This window comes from Gracilinanus agilis, chromosome 3 (assembly GCF_016433145.1).
Source record: "Gracilinanus agilis isolate LMUSP501 chromosome 3, AgileGrace, whole genome shotgun sequence".
NCBI lineage: Eukaryota > Metazoa > Chordata > Mammalia > Didelphimorphia > Didelphidae > Gracilinanus > Gracilinanus agilis.
The window spans coordinates 422,545,217-422,563,036 of NC_058132.1; the positions used below are offsets into that span (position 1 = coordinate 422,545,217).

At 33.7% G+C, this 17,820-nt stretch overlaps 1 protein-coding gene across 1 annotated transcript in view; it reads right to left on the bottom strand.

Annotated features, from left to right (window-relative positions):
• The window catches only part of DSCAM (DS cell adhesion molecule), a 607,061-nt gene that overhangs the window by 100,257 nt on the left and 488,984 nt on the right, over window positions 1–17,820 (bottom strand). Inside the window, exons 23-24 of the mRNA XM_044669244.1 lie at window positions 4,064–4,252; window positions 2,894–3,184 (exon numbers count right to left, since the gene is read on the bottom strand). Of these exons, the coding sequence (XP_044525179.1) occupies window positions 2,894–3,184; window positions 4,064–4,252 (480 nt within the window). The remainder of the gene's footprint in view (window positions 1–2,893; window positions 3,185–4,063; window positions 4,253–17,820) is intronic.

A 17,820-nucleotide genomic window follows, 5' to 3' on the forward strand; every position in this document is an offset into this window, starting at 1 on the left:
GAGAGGAAACATATAAGAAAAACAACTGCTTGAACGCATGGGTCGGGGTGGACATGATTGAGGGTGTGGACTCGAAACTACCACACCAATGCAACTACCAACAATTTGGAAATTGGTCTTGATCAAGGACACATGACAAAACTAGTGGAAATGCGCATTGGCCATGGGTGGGTGGGGGTGCAGGAGGGGAGGTTGAAGGGGAAAGGTGGAGCATGAATCATGTAACCATGTTAAAAATGAATATTAATAAATGTTAAAAAAAAATCAAGCCATTCCCCAATTGATAAATGGGCAAGAGACATGAATAGGCAATTTTCAGGTAAAGAAATCAAAAGTATCAATAAGCACATGAGAAAGTGTTCTAAATCTCTAATAATTAGAGACATGCAAATCAAAACAACTCTGAGGTTTCACCTCACACCTAGCAGATTGACTAAAATGAAAGAAGGGGAGAGTAATGAATGTTGGAGGAGATGTGGCAAAATTGGGACATTGATGCATTGCTGGTGGAGTTGTGAACTGATCCAACCATTCTGGCTGGCAATTTGGAATCATGCTCAAAGAGCTATAAAAAAATGCCTGCCATTTATTCTAGGCATACTATTGTTGGGTTTGTACCCCAAAGAATTCATAGATAAACAGACTTGTATGAAAATATTTATAGCTGCGCTTTTTGTGGTGGCAACAAATTGGAAAAGGAGGGTACGTCCTTTAATTGGGGAATGGCTGAACAAATTGTGGTATATGCTGGTGATGGAATACTATTGTGCTAAAAGGAATAATAAACTAGAGGAGTTCCAGGTGAACTGGTAATACCTCCAGGAACTGATGCAGAGTGAAAGGACCAGAGCCAGAAGAACACTGTACACAGAGACTGATATACTTTGGTAAAATCAAATTCAATGGACTTCTCTACCAGCAGCAATGCAATGACCCAGGACAATTCTGAGGGATTTATGGTAATGAACGCTACCCACATTCAGAGGAAGGACTGCAGGAGAGGAAAGAAATAAGAAAAATAACTGCTTGAACGCATGGGCTGAGGAGGACATGATTGGGGATGTAGACTTGAAACTACCACACCAATGCAACTATCAACAATTTGGAAATAGGTCTTGATCAAGGACACATGACAAAAACCAGTTGAAATGTACGTTGATCATAGGTGGGGGGAGTGAGGGGATGAAGGAGAAAGGAGGAGCATGAATCATGTAACCATGTTAAAAATGAATATTAATAAATGTTTAAATTAAAAAAAAGAATAACATGAAAGACATGCATAAATAGTCCATATTGATCAGAATAAAAATATCAATGGTAAAGTGATTACAGAAGTATTTCTGGCTTACAATGAAAGAATTCAGACTAAAATAATGCATGGGGAAGGCAGAAATTCTATATAGGGATAATTTTTCTTAAGAGGGTCCTGAACTCTTAAGGATCAAGAAAAACTGGTGGCTTCTAACCTTTGTGTAATGTATTCATGATTGAATTAGGAGAAATAAAGTAATTAGATATTATATTCAAAAACAGTTGATGAGACTGTTTTCTTTTTTGGGGCCCTTTGTTATTACTATTAATTATATTTTTTGTCATTTTTTATGGTAGTCTGATAGAAATAGTCTTTGAAAAAATGTCAATCTTAGCTTTTTTTCATACTTAATATTCTGCTTACTGTTCTCCCAGATAAAATTATTGATTTTGTTCCTTAATAAAAGTATTAGAATATAGATAATTCTTCTGTAAGCTTACTGAAAGCATATTTAGTAAAGCATTAGTAGCAGAGAAGACAATAAGGATGATATTCATCTAAACTTTTTTTCTATATGATTTTTGCCATCTACACTAGGTTTCTATATTTTGAATACTTTTCATTCCATATAACTTAGTTTGAATTTTGGGGATGGAGACATAACAATAAACAAATTACATACATATGATTGAACATGAATATTTTGGGTTGTGAAATTGGTAATAACATCTATAATTATCATTTTGTATTTTCAATTACAATATGCTGCTTTTTAAACTTTTCAAAAAGTATGAAATATACTAATTTCAGGCAAAAAACCCCCAAGAAAATCATTATAAATCACAAAATTCAACTAACAAAGTTTCTGCTATTTGCTATGGTGCAGAATATTTAGACTAATAGGTTAAGTTTTCTAATACTATTGTTCTGTCACTAGGTCATTATTAATGATATAACAGTGGAACTATTATATTTTCTTTGGTATATAAACTAGTTCAGTACTATATTTTGTATTGTTAAAAATAATTTTAGAAGAATCCATATAGTAAAACATACCATTAATTATATAGTTGAAATGTTTTCCAGCCAGCATAATTAATGCCAGGTGGTATTACGCATCTTGTGTATAATATATGCATCTTGTGTATGATATGTCATCAAATTCTTTATTACAATGAAAGTGAATAAAAGGAAAACTTTTTTTGTTTTTATATCATCATCTATCTTCTACTTCTGCTTAGGATATAATATAGTCTCTACTATAATGAATATCCCTTTTATAAAATGGAGTTTTTTTTTAATGTATTATTTTTATCCCAGAGAAAGAATTTTGGTGTAAATTAACTCTCATCTTTAGTAATTTTATACATAGAACCCTTAAAAAGAATCTTTAAGCATCAATAAAATTATCACTTAGAGGAGAATTGTTTTAACTCTTCATCTTTTAGTTTTAAAAAAGAATAGTAAGGTCTTTCCCTTTGGTATACAATGAGTGCAACCAGTAAAGAACTTTAACAGTCATATTAAAGCCCTCCAGTAATTCTAGTGCTTTTCCAGATATGGAGAATGAAAGTGGAGTGTGGCAATCAATATATGTTTCAAGCTCTCAGACTGAAATAAGAGACATAAAAGGATGCTTACTGCCATCAAAGTTAAGTGTAGCAAATTTGGCTTGTTTCTCTGCACAGCCAGCACTGTTGCACACCCTCATTTGCAACTCATACCAGGTAGCCTCTTGTAGATCGTACAAAATATATGACTTGGAAAGTGATGTTCGCTGAGCTGTTGTCCAGACTGTTGTCCCAAATGGCCTATATTCCAGAATAAAAGATGTGATTGGACAGCCACCATCATTCCAACCAATGAGGTTCAACCTCACTCGAGTGGTATTAATGCTGGCAAACAGTTCTTGCTCCTTTGAGAATTGTGGCTCTAGAAAAAAGAAAGTATTTTAATATTAGTTTTTTAGATAAAAATAATAAAAGAAAAAATAAATGGAAGAGATATTTTTTGATTTTCTCTTAAAATTTCTCTCTTTAAAAAGTACCTTAATTGTAACACTTACCTAAATGACAGGACTACATCACCTATCATGTTATCTCTATAAGAATATCAAATCAGAGACCAGTTTTTAAAAATCAGTTTAATGTGGTTTGAAATAATTCTTAAAGGAATAAAATTACTACTATTGGGTTTCAACTAACTTGTGTCAGTAAATTGATCTGATTAAAATTTTTGGTCAGTTTGCATTGAAATTAAACTTAATGTATGATTGAATGCATGGTTCTTTATTTAATAAGATACAAAGGACCTCTTCACAAAAATCTCTTCCTCCTGAGGTAATAATGTATAAAACTCTATTAATAAATGAACTTATAAAATTCAAATACTATCTCATCTATAAAATGATGTAAAATATCTAAGTGCTCTACCATTATATGGTTCTACTTTTAAGAATTAATAATTTACTTGATCACCTTCTTTTTGATAGGTATCTGTGTCTGGGAGGGGAGAGGGAGACCAGAGAGTTAAAAGAGAAGTGGGGACACTTACTATGGGCTTCATAATTTTCTTAAGTATTTCCAGGTTTTACATACTAGTGAAGGGATTTAAAAAGTAATGTATAATTTTTATAACTGTTTCTCTTTCACTTCATTGATAGTATTGTTGAATATAACCAAATATATTCACTCACACATGAACATGTATTTTATACAAAAGACAAAATCTGATTTTTTCTTAAATTTAATGTGTTATTATTTATTACCATCCATATGACAAATAAAATAAAGGCAAAAGAAGTAAACAAACCTTTTCCCAGTGTTTTTGCTTCTATGATTTCACTTATGCGTCCTGGGCCAACTCCATTTTGAGCAGTAAGTGTGAACTTATACCAGGTGCCACACTTTAAACTTTCCAATCGATAAGAACGTTCACTAGGGCTAATTGGAAAACTACCCCATTGCTCACTGTTATCTTCTGAGTATTGCAATATATATCCTTAAAGAGGGAAAAAAAGAAACATCAGCATTCACATCAAGTATTGAATTAAGGACATTGTTTAAAATAATTGCATTTCCTTGCTATTGTGAAATTAAAATTGATTTTTAATTCTATTTTGTTAAGATTTAATCAAACTAGAGTTAATGGTCCCCCTTTCTGTTCCCTACCCTTAGAAGTTTATTTATGTAATCTCAGGTAACTTGGATCACAATTACATTCTTGCAACTTGTACTTCCACTTCTTCCACTCAATTGTACCTCTTCACTCCTCACCCACATTCTGAAGAAACTTGCTTAAACTAAAAATAAAGCTGATTACTGAATCTAATTACTAAGCTATTATGGCAACTCCCACATTTCCTTAATCACAAGTCTTATTTGTAGATACAGGAGTTTCAAAAAGGTAGATCCAAATGTTGTGATATCGAGTTGATATGTAAGGTTTTTACTTTCTAGCCAATCAGAAAAAAACACACTTATGATGCTTGAGATTTTGCTCTATTATCAGCCTCACTAGGATTCTTTGGTCATTAAAGGGCCATTGTCTTCATTTCCTAAAATTGCAAGACTTGCTAATATAACTGTGCATGCAGAACTTTGTTTCAGAATTTCTCTTGCAACACCATTCAAAGAATGTGATAATTAATATTAATTAATATGAGCATAGCCAAGATGACAGAGTGAGAGAAAATATTAAAATCTACCTCACTTAGTTCACTTCCTTGACAAAGATCTAGGAAATGCCCCACACCTAATTCTGATAAGGAGAACTAAGAAAATATACTGAATAATTTTCCAAACCTATAGTGGTTTAGGAAGAGAGACAGAGAAGTTTGAAGACACTGGAAATTGGGTTTGGCCAGGAGTACTGGTGAGCTATGGAACATTCCAGTAAACAGGGACTGAAAGAGGGCTGAAAAAGAAACCAGGTCAGGAAGCATTGGTTCAAAAAGAAAACTCAGGAGACTCACAAACTAGTATTGGGTGGAGAAATGGTGCCATCTGGCTGCTTTGTTGACCACTACACAGTTCTAGGTCATAGATCCAGGGTAGAAAGGAGCTGTAATTAAAAATAGTCCTAATTGTATACTCACTGAGAGAGGAACAAGTTCCAGAAGCAAACAGGAGCTATGTGGCTCTGATGACAGCATCAGAGTATAATATTCCAGACCAAAGGGGATCTAGCAGTTCAGTTACTTTGAATATATGAATATAGGGTATATGAATATAGAGCTTCCCAGTTGGCTAAAAGCATTTGAGTCCTGCAGGATTCCTTTGTCAGGAACTCAGACTCTCTGAAATACACAACTTTAGGAGCTTGTAGGCCTCAAGTTTAAGCTGTAAAAGGAGCAGAAATATGTAAAAAGATAAGTACCAGGCCAGAAACCCCACATAGAGGTATGGAAAGCTGAGGAACTACCACAAAATGCAGTTAAGAAGTAGATTGAAAGAATGAACTAACGAAAAAAATAATTCCACCATAAATGAGCCATTGTTGCAATAAGGAAACTAAAAAAGCAAACACAGAAGACTAAAATGACTCAAAAAAACCTATAAACAAAGCCTCAAATTAAAACACAACTTGGAAATAAATGCAAGAATTTGTAGAGGATTTAAAGCAATTGTTAAAAAAAAGAGCTAAAATGAATTGAAAATAGTAAAGGAAAATATGGAAAATGAAGCTAAAGCTAGGAAATAATGATGTGAAAAGAAAACGAATAGCTTAGATTAAAAGAGGTACAAAACCTCAATTCCTTGAAAATTAAAACTGACCAAATGGAAGCTGATGAATCCATGAGACATCAAGAAATAATGAAAAAAGCTAAAGGATTGAAAAAGTAGAAGAAAATACAAAACACCTCAAAGTTAAAACATTAGATAAAGGAAATAGATAGAGGAGTAATAACATAATAATTAAATTACCTAAAAGCCATGAACAAAAAGATATCATAGATGTAATATTTCAAGAGATCACAAACAAAAACTGGCAAAGATGTCTTAGAACTAGATAGCAAAGTAGAAATTGGAAGAATCTATCAGTCACCTCCTAGAACAAACTAAAAAATGAAAACTCCCAGAAATATTATAACCAAAATCTAGAGCTCTAAATCAAGAAAAGAATATGACAAATAGTTAGAAAGAAAAAATTAAAATACAGGGCAACTGCAATTAGAATCCCAAAAAAATTTGGCAGTCACTAGTATAAAGGAATGGAGGCTTTGATATTCTGGATGCAAAAGGATATAAACTTACAATGAAGACTATCCCAACCAGCAAAACAGAATAAGATACTATAAGGAGAAAATGTATCTTCAATAAAATGGAAGACTTTCAACAGAGCTGTGCAGAAAATCTGAGATATAAACACGGGAGATAACAGAAGCATAAAGAGGAAAACATGAGTAAGAAATCATAAGGGACTAAAGGAGATGAAATTTTTTACATTCTTATATGGGAAGATAGACATGTAGTCCTTTAGATAATCATTATTTCACATAACTGGGGTTTGCAAAGAAAACTTACACAAATTGACAGTGGAAGAGCAGAAAATTGTATCACCTCCCTCACATATAAATTGGTTAAATGAGGGAAGAATGCATGAATACATCTGAGTTTTATCCATCAGGGAAGTAAGAGGGAAAAGAATTAAGAGAAAGTGGAAAAATAAGAGGAAGGGTAGGTTAAGAGAAGCCTTAGTCAAAAGAAACAAACACTTGAAAAAAGAGGGGAAAAGTAGATGGAAAAGAAGAACAGAATAGAAGATAATCTGTAGTTAATAATCATAACTATGACTATGAACAAAATAAATGCACCCATAAAACAAAAAAAGATAGCAGAGTGGATTAGAAACTAAAAACTGACAATAATTAATTTACAGGAAACACATTTGAAGCAGAAAGTTAACCACCAATTTAAAATAAAGAGTTGGAACAGAAAATATAAGTTAGTAAAAAAAAAGTAAGATTAAGGGCCATTGAGGCCAAGAATTAGAATTAATTGGGAACTAAGTACATTAATGCTAAAAATGGCAGACCAAAGAAGAAATTATACAATTTTCAATAATTTATTATATAAAATGACAACAATGAGAAAACACACCAAAAATTTTGGAATGCAGACAAAATAGCACCAAGGGTAAAATTATATCTCTAAATGCTTTTATTAATAAAAAGAGAGAAAGAACAATGAATTGGGCATGCAACTTAAAAAACCCCACTAGGAAACCAAAAAATTCTACCAAAAAATTAAACAGAATAGAAATTCTAAAAATTAAGGTGAAGATGAACAAAGTCAAATGTTAAAAAAGTCATTGAACTAAGAATTTTTGCTGGTGTGGATTGGAGAAACATACAGGAAAACAGATAAGCCATTAATTTTTTAAGAGATGTAGGAAAAAACCCCCAAAGTATCATTATTAAAAAGGAAAAAAAAGAATCCATTACTGTTCAAGAAGAAATAAAAAAGATCATTTTGAGATTTTTACCCAATTATATGTCAATAAAACTAAAAATCTAAGTAAAATGGATTACTATTTCCAAAAATATAAGTTGTCCAAATTAAAAGAATGAAAATAAAATACTTAAATCATGTTATTGTAGTAAAAGAAATTAAACAAACCACAAATGAACTCACAAATAAAAAAAAGTCCTAGACTATATGTATTTGTTAGGTAATTCTAAGAAACATTTTAAGAAAAAACTAATTCCCATACAATATAAATTGTTTGGAAAAGAATAGGAAGATAAAGGAGTTCCTAATTCCTTTTATAAACAATATTGTGATTTTGAAAGCTAAATCAGAGAGTCTAAAAAGAAAAAGAAAACTATAGATCAATTTCCCTAATGAATAATCATGCAAAAATTATGTAATATATTTACAAGGAGATTATATGAAGATAATACATATGGTCATGCTGGATAAAGTAGGAATGTGATATTGGTTTATTATTAACAAATCTATAATAATTATTTACTATATTAGTAAGAAAACCTCAAATTATGTTATTTCAATCAACAAAGAAAAAAATAATATACATTCATACTTTATAAAAACACACTAGAAACCATAGGAATAAATGGAGATTTCCTTTTACAATAAGTAGTATTTATCTAAAGGTAATGACACACATTATCTGTAATAAAGGTAATCTAGAAACCTTTCTAGTAAAATCTTAGTTGATGTAAGGATGTCCATTATCAGCATTTCTATTCAATAATGTTCTGAAAATGCTAGTAAAGCAATAAGACAAGAAAAAGAAATGGAAGGAATAAGCATAGCCAAAGAAAAAATGAAGCTATACATATTTTTGATGATATTAGGGTTTATTTATGGAATCTTAGTGTCAACTAAGAAACTAATTTAAAAAATTAACAACTTCAGATAAATTGCAGAATGTAAAATAAATCCACACAAATTATAAGTAGTTTTCTATATTAAGAAAAAAAATCTAGCAAGAAAAGATAAAAATAGAAATCCCAAATAAGCAATCAGAGACAACATGGTGGAGTATAGGCAAGAAAAATTCAAATCTCTTTTATAATCCTTTCTAACTAATACTTTTCATACAAATTAATTAATGCATTATTAATTTGGTTAAAATTAACTAATAAATTCAAATAAATTAATAATTAATTTGATTATTAATGTATTTGTAATTATAGTTAATATAATATTATTAAATATTTTCTAAGTCTATAAAGTAGTGCTTTGGTCATTTGATTAGTATGGAACTGAATAATCAAATTAATTTATCAATTGTCAGTTTTAACTTCAAATTATATTCATTTTTATTATGTTATCTTGGCCTATGCCTGAGTAATGAATATTTCTCCAGTTATTTAAATCTGTCTTTATTTGTGTAAAGAGGGTAATAATTATGTTCAGAGAATTCCTGTGTGTATATTGGAAGTACTACTTGTAAGCCTGAGTGCAAACCCCAAGACCTAGTGCAAATTAATTTGCAGTATGCCCAGCCTATAGTGAGCTTCTAAATATAATTTCAAGGAAGTCTGAAGTGTGTTTGGCTTATGCAAGCCTGAGGGGCAGGCCAGAGACCCTGCTCAAACCTGTAGTGAGACCTAGAACCCAGCACAAAGTAGTTCACAATGCTCAGGTTCCCGTAGTTCATATACCACTTTTGAAGAGCAGAAACTTATAGAAACCCAGAACTAGAGTTGAAGATGGAAACAAGGAAAAAGGAGTTTAAGATCATGTCTTCTCTACTCTGAGAACATTGCCCATCTTTAATATAAAAATAAAAGTAAATTTAAAAGCTAAAAAATGAGAAAACATAAAGAAACCACCACCTATCCACAGAAAATTATTATGGAGACAAAGAAGAGCAAGGCATATTCTTAGATGGGGACAGAGAGACCAAAGTAGCTGCATGAAAAACTTCAAAGCAAAGTAGGAATTGGTCTCACGTGGAAGAGCTCAAAAATGAAAATGGGGAAAGAAATGAAAGCAATACAAAAAGAATCAACAGCTTAGAAAAAAAAGCACAAAATATACTGAGGAAAATAACTTCTCTAAAAAGAAAAATTGGCTAAATTGGAAAAGAGGTACAAAAATCCAAAGAAGAAAAGAATTCTCTGAAAAGCATAATAGTGGGGCAGAGCCACAATGGAGACTTAGGAGCACCTAAAGCCATAACCTCTTTGACAGTCCTGCCAAACCAATATTTATATGATGCTTCAAAGAAAAAAAAATCTAAAACCAATAAAAAGTCATGAGACTTTCCTTCTTTTTTTAAAAACCCTTAGCTTCCATCTTAGAATCAATACTGTGTATTGATTGTAAAAAAATAAAAAAACAAAGGGGGTAGGCAATGGGGTTTAAGTGACTTACCCAGGGTCACGCAACTGGGAAGTGTCTGAGGCTAGATTTGAAGCTAGGACCTCCCCTGTCTAGGCTTAGCTCTCAATGTACTGAGCCACTCAGTTGCCCCCACCAGACTTTCCTTCTGAGAACAACTTAAAAGGTAGTCTATTTTCATGGGAAAAGAAGAGGCACCCTCCCCCACCCAACATACTTAGGCCCACTATAAGACCGGGTACTATGTGAGCCTCCACAGAGAGAGCAGCTATGAGGGTTTGCCTCTGACCCACCACACGTGGCCCAGAGCTATGAAAATAGTAGCTTGCATGGAGGAATGTGGGGGAGCCATCAGGCAGGTTACCCTCCCCCATCCACCATGCTGAGATCTGCAAGAAGACAAGACTGTCTATGTGAGACCCAGGAAGAGGTGGTAGCTGTGAGGGTTTGTCTTTGACCTACCACATGTGGCCCAGGCCTATAATAAGGTCTGGCTGGGAGTTAAAGGGAGGATTCACCTGGCTGGAAACCCTCAGTCTGCTGGCTACAATTAAAAATTTGCCCAGGAGACTTCCGGGTTAAGATGGCGGAAGAGTAGAAGCAGTGTGCTTAACATCTTCTAACCCACACATACAAGATTCCTGAAGAGGACATAAAAATGAAATCCAGACTGACAAAGGGACTTCACAACAGGGCACAGCATTGAAGGTACATGGGATCGGGGCATTTCCATCCTATAAGGGGGTGAAATAACTCTTACTAAAATGTGACCTGAGCAACACCTTCCTACCTCCCCACCCCCACACACAAGAGTTAGAGCAAGTTTGGGGCATTCATTAAGTTCTTGGCAGCTACCTGGATCACCAGGGCCTGCTCCTGAGAGCAGCAAGACTTAAGACACCAAGAGGCTAAAGAACCAGACTTAGAACACAGACCTTGAGTGCAGGCACGGACGCAGGAGCAGACACAGATTCTGAGCACAGTCACAGACCTTGGGTGGGGACCCAGTGCAGAGGGGTGCATGACTGTGGAAGCAGTGCTCTGAGACTGTTAAAGGAGTTTTGGGCAGAGGAGCAAGAAAGGGGACCACCAAGAGGCTTGACCCTGAGAACAACTATACTTGAGACCTCAGGAACCTAAAGAGCACAGACTGACCCTGGGCATGAGGATAAAGCTGAGAGGGTGCACAGCACAGTGACTCAGGTGAAAACTGCTCCACAGCTCCATAGGCAGAAAGCCTGTCTGCTTCACTCAGACTTCTGTCTGAGAAAGAAATAATAATAATGGCAAGCCAGTCACAAGAACCAAAAGAGAAAAATCAAGAAGAAATCTTTAACAATCCACAACTTTTACACAGATAAAATCCGGACAACAGAGCAAACAGCAGAGGAGACCAAACAAGTAATCACATCCAAACCTTTCCCCCAAAAAGAAAATTGGTCACAAGCTCTTCAAGAGTTCAAATCTGAGATCATGAGAAAGATGGAAGAGATTTGGTGAGAAAAGTGGGAAATAGCTCAAAAGGAAATTAACAGGTTAAAAGACAGAAACACCCAATTAGAGGAAGATGCCCCCAAATCAAACAAAATGATAAGCAAATTGGAGGAAACCATGAAAAACAAAGTAGACCAAATCAAAAAGGAAAATAAAAAGATTATTGCAGAAAACCAGTCTCTAAAGTCCAGAATTGGGCAAGTAGAAGCCAATCATCTCTCAAGACAGCAAGAACAAATAAAGCAAAAGCAAAAGACTGATAAAATAGAAGGAAACACGAAATATCTCACTGAAAAAATGACAGATCAAGAAAATAGGTCTAGAAGACACAATCTGAGAATCGTTGCTCTTCCTGAAAAAGGAGAAATTAATAGAAATTTGGATTCCATACTACAAGAAATTATCCAAGAAATCTGCCCTGATGTTCTTCAACAAGAGGGCAATATAGACATTGAAAGGATCCATAGATAACCCTCTACACTAAACGCTGAAAAGACAACCCCCAGGAATATAATAGCCAAATTCAAGAGCTTCCAAGTAAAAAAAAATTTACAAGAAACCAGAAAGAGACAATTCAGATATCAAGGAGCACCAATCAGGATCACACAGGATCTGGCAGCCTCCACACTACAAGACCACAAGGGTTGGAATATGATATTCAGAAAGGGAAGAGAATTGAGTCTACAACCAAGGATCACCTACCCATCAAACCTGACTATATACTTCCACTGGAAAGTATGGGCATTCAACAAGATAGAAGATTTCCAAGTATTTGCACAGAAAAGACCAGGACTAAATGGAAAGTTTGATATCCAACCACAAAAACCAAGAGAAACATAAAATGGTAAATAAGAAACTGAGGGGAAAGAAAGAAAAACCTTATTTTTAAATTTATCTCTTTAAGGGCTTCAATAAGATCAAATTATTTGTATTCCTATTTGGAGAAATGTTTTGTGCAATTTTCAAAAACTGTATTCACTATTATAGTAATTAGAAGAATTATATATAGGGAGAGGTTGGAGTACTAAATGGTTTAAGATGATACAGGGGAAAAAAGAGGGGGGAGTGAATAGAAATGGCACCAAGAGAAACTTGAATGAATAAGAAAAATAGGATATTCTATACCACACAAAGAGGACATGGGAAGGGGAAGGAATGAATACTATTATAAGAAAGAGAGGAAGAGAGCATTAAGAGGTAATATTTAAATCTTACTCTCAGTGGAATTAACACTGAGAGGGAAGAGTAGCTATATCCATTAGGAAATAGAATTCTATCTAACCCTACTGAGAAAGTCAGAAGGGATAAACCAAGGGGAGCAGGGGAGTGGGGAAGTCAAAAAAGGGAAGGGAGGAGAGGAAGGAGGGCATTTATTAGGCCTTAAAAATAAAAAGAGGGGAATAATAAGGGAGGGGGTAGAAAGGGAAGTAAATCAAGGAAAGGGACGGGGGACTGGTTTAAAATAAATCACTGGTTTAAAAAGGAAATAGCATAAGAAGAAGGGATAGGACTAGGAGAGGATACCAAAATGTTGGGGAATACACAATTGATCATTGTAACTCTGAATGTGAATGGGATGAACATGCCCATAAAACAGAAGCAAATAGCAGAGTGGATTAGAAACCGAAATCCTACCACATGTTGTCTTCAGGAAACACATATGAGGCAAGTGGACATACACAGGTTTAAGGTCAATGGCTGGAGCAAAATCTTTTGGGCTTTAACTGAGAAAAAGAAGGCATGAGTGGCAATCATGATTACTGACAAAGCCAAAGTAAAAATAGATCTGATTAAAAGAGACAGGGAAGGTAATTACATCCTGATAAAAGGCAGTATAGCCAATGACGAAATAACAGTACTCAACAGGTATGCAACAAATGGTAGAGCATCCAAATTCCTACAGAAGAACCTGGAAGAGCTCAAGAAGGAAATAGATAGTAAAACTATACTAGTGGGAGATTTAAATATTCCTTTTTCAGATCTAGATAAATCAAACCAAAAAATAAATAAGAATGAGATAAGGGAGGTGAATGAAATCCTAGAAAAACTAGATTTAATAGATATGTGGAGAAAAATAAATAGGGACAAAAAGGAATACACCTTCTTTTCAGCTGCAAATGGTACATTCACAAAGACTGACCACATAATAGGGCATAGAAACATTGCAAACAAATGTAAAAGAGCAGAAATAATAAATGTAACCTTTTCAGTTCATAATGCAATAAAAATAATTATTAGTAAGGGCACATGGACAGACAAATGAAAAACTAATTGGAAATTAAATAATATGATTCTCCAAAACCAGTCAGTTAAAGAACAACCATAGAACCAATCAATAATTTCATCAAAGAAAATGACAATGATGAGACATCCTACCAAACTCTGTGGGATGCAGTTAAGGCAGTATTCAGGGGAATTTTATATCCTTGAGTGCATGTATTAACAAATTAGAGAGGGCAAAGATCAATGAACTGGACATGCAAATCAAAAAACTGGAAAGGGAACAAATTAAAAATCACCAGATAAAGATCAAATTAGAGATTTTAAAATTAAAGGAGAAATCAATAAAATTGAAAGTAAAAGAACTATTGAATTAATAAATAAGACTAGATGCTGGTATTTTGAAAAAACAAATAAAATTGATAAAGTATTGGTCAATCTAATTAAAAAATGGAAAGAAGAAAACCTAATCATCAGTATCAAACATGAAAAGGGAAACCTCACCTCTGATGAAGAGATCAAGAAAACCATTAAAAAGTATTTTGCCTAATTATATGGCAATAAATATAGCAATCTAGGTGAGATGGATGAAAATTTACAAAAACATGAATTGCCTAGATTAACAGTAGAAGAAATAGAATACTTGAATGATCTCATATCAGAAAAAGAAATTGAACAAGCTATCAAAGAACTCCCTAAGAAAAAATCCCCAGGACCAGATGGATGCACAAGTGAATTCTATCAAACCTTCAAAGAACAACTAATTCCAATACTATACAAATTATTTGACATAATGAGCAAATAAGGAGTTCTACCAAACTCTTTTTATGATACAAATATGGTACTGATCCCAAAGCCAGGTAGATTAAAAACAGAGAAAGAAAACTACAGACCAATCTACTTAATCACATAGATGCAAAAATCTTAAACAGAATACTAGCAAAAAGACTCCAGCAAGTGATCAGGAGAGTTATTCATTATGATCAGGTGGGATTTATACCAGGAATGCAAGGATGGTTCAACATAAGGAAAACAATTCACATAATTGACCATATCAACAAGCAAACCAACAAAAAACACATGATTATCTCAAAAGATGCTGAAAAAGCCTTTGACAAAATTCAACATCCATTCCTATTGAAAACGCTAGAAAGTATAGGAATAGAAGGACCTTTCCTAAAATTAATAAACAGTATATATCTAAAATCATCAACAAGCATCATATGCAATGGGGATAAATTAGAAGCCTTCCCAATAAGATCAGGCATGAAACAAGGATGCTCATTATCACTTCTATTATTTAACATTGTACTAGTAACACTAGCAGTAGCAATTAGAGAAGAAAAAGAAATTGAAGGTATCAAAATAGGGAATGAGGGAACTAAGCTATCACTCTTTGCAGATGATATGGTAGTCTACTTAAAAAATCCTAAAGAATCAACTAAAAAGCTAGTAGAAATAATTAACAACTTTAGTAAAGTCACAGGATACAAAATAAATGCACATAAATCATCAGCATTTCTCTTTATTTCCAACACATCACAGCAGCAAGAGTTAGAAAGGGAAACATGATTTAAAATCACCCTAAACAATATAAAATACTTAGGAATCTATCTACCAAAACAAATACAGGAATTATACAAACACAACTACAAAATATGTTCCAAACAATTAAAACTAGATCTAAACAGTTGGAAAATCATTAATTTCTCATGGGTAGGATGAGCTAACATAATAAAAATGACCACTCTACCCAAATTAAATTACCTATTTAGTGCCATACCTATCAAAATACCAAAAAAACTTTTTTACTGAATTAGGAAAAACTATAACAAAGTTCATTTGAGAGAACAAAAGATCAAGAATATCAAGGGAAATAATGAAAAAAAGTGAAGGAAAGTGTCCTAGCAGAACCAGATATTAAACTATACTATAAAGCAGCAGTTATCAAAACAATATCGTACTGGCTAAGAGACAGAAGGGAGGATCAGTGGAATAGACTTGGGGTAAGTGACTTCAGCAAGACAGTTTTCGATAAACCCAAAGAGCCCAACTTTTGAGACAAAACTGTTGGGAAAATTGGAAAACAATATGGGAGAGATTAGGTTTAGATCAAAATCTCACACCCTCCACCAATATAAATTCATAGAGTGAATGACTTGAATATAAAGAAGGAAACTATAAGTAAATTAAGTGAACACAGAATAGTATACTTGTCAGAACTATGGGAAAGGGACAATTTTAAAACCAAGCAAGAGAGAAAAAATTATAAAATGTAAAATAAATAATTTTGATTATATTAAATTAAAAAGTTTTTGTACAAACAAAAAGAATGCAACCAAAATCAGAAGGGAAACAATAAACTGGGGAAAATTTTTATAACAAAGAACTCTGACAGAGGTCTAATTACTGAAATATACAAAGAGCTAAATCAATTGAATAAAAAATCAAGCCACTCCCCAATTGATAAATGGTCAAGGGACATGAATCAGCAATTTTCAGATAAAGAAATCAAAAGTATCAATAAGCACATGAAGAAAATGTTCTAAATCTCTAATAATTAGAGAAATGCAAATCAAAACAACACTGAGGTACCATCTCACAACTGGCAGACTGGCTAAAATGAAAGCAGGAGAGAGTGATGAATGTTGGAGGGGAAGTGGCAATATTGGAATATTAATGCATTTCTGGTGGAGTTGTGAACTGATCCAACCATTCTGGACGGCAATTTGGAACTATTCCCAAAGAGCTCTAAAAGACTGCCTGCCATTTATTCTAGCCATAGCATTTCTGGGTTTGTACACCAAAGAGATCACAGATAAAAAGGCTTGTACAGAAATATTTATAGCTGTGCTTTTTGTGGTGGCAAAAAAACTGGAAAATGAGGATATGCCCTTCAATTGGGAAATGGCTGAACAAGTTGTGGTATATGTTGGTGATGGAATACTATTGTGCTCAAGCAAATAATAAACTGGAGAAATTCTATGTGAACTGGAAAGACCTCCAGGAATTGATGCAGAGTGAAAGGAGCAGAGGCAAAAGAACATTGTGTACAGACTGATACACTGTGGTAAAATCAAATGTAATGGACTTCTGTACTAGCAGCAATGCAATGACCCAAGACAATTCTGTGGGATTTATGGAAAAGAATACTACCCACATTCAGAGGAAGAACTATAGGAGTGGAAACACAGAAGAAAAACAACTGCTTGAACACATGGTTTGATACAGACATTATTGGGGTTGTAGATTTGAAAGGACCATACCAATGCAACTATCAATAATATGTAAAGAAGTCTTGATTGATGATACATGTTTAAACCAGTGGAAATGCACGTTGGCTTTGTGGGGGTGGTGGTCAAGGGGAAAGTAAAAACATGAATCATGTAACCATGGAAAATTTTTTTAAAAAATAAAATATTTAAATCTTTAAAAAAATTGTCCCAGATCAGGCCAGCTCAATAGGTTAGCTCAACCAGTTTATTCCAGTTTACCAGCAAAGGATTGTGAAAAGAACATTCAGCATGAGGGCAGAACATCTCAAACACTCTGTCTCAGTAAATCAACAGAAGGGCAAATCTATATAGTCCATAGGGCAGAAGAAAAAAAAATAAATAAAATGAATAAAAAAGAGAAAGGAAGAAAAAACCTACAATTTAAAGCTACTAAGGGGGTAAGGACCAAGGAACAGAATCATTTGGATTACAACAAGATCCAGGAAACATTAAGCAAAGACTCAAAAAACTCCCCCTAAAAACAAAAACCAGATAATTGGATACAGGCTATGGAGGATCTCAAAAAGGAATTTAGAAATCAAACAAGACAGGTTGAAGAAAAATGGCAAAACAAAAAGAGTAGCCTAAAAAACAAAATAGGTCATATGGAAACAGAGGCACAATCATTGAAAGTGAAAATTAACCTGATGGAAAATGTTGCAAAAAATCAAAAGAAGAGAAAAATTACTTGAAAGGAAGGCTGGACTAAAAGGAAAAGGAGAATCAAAACGCTGTGAAAGAAATTTTTGGCAATTAGAAACTA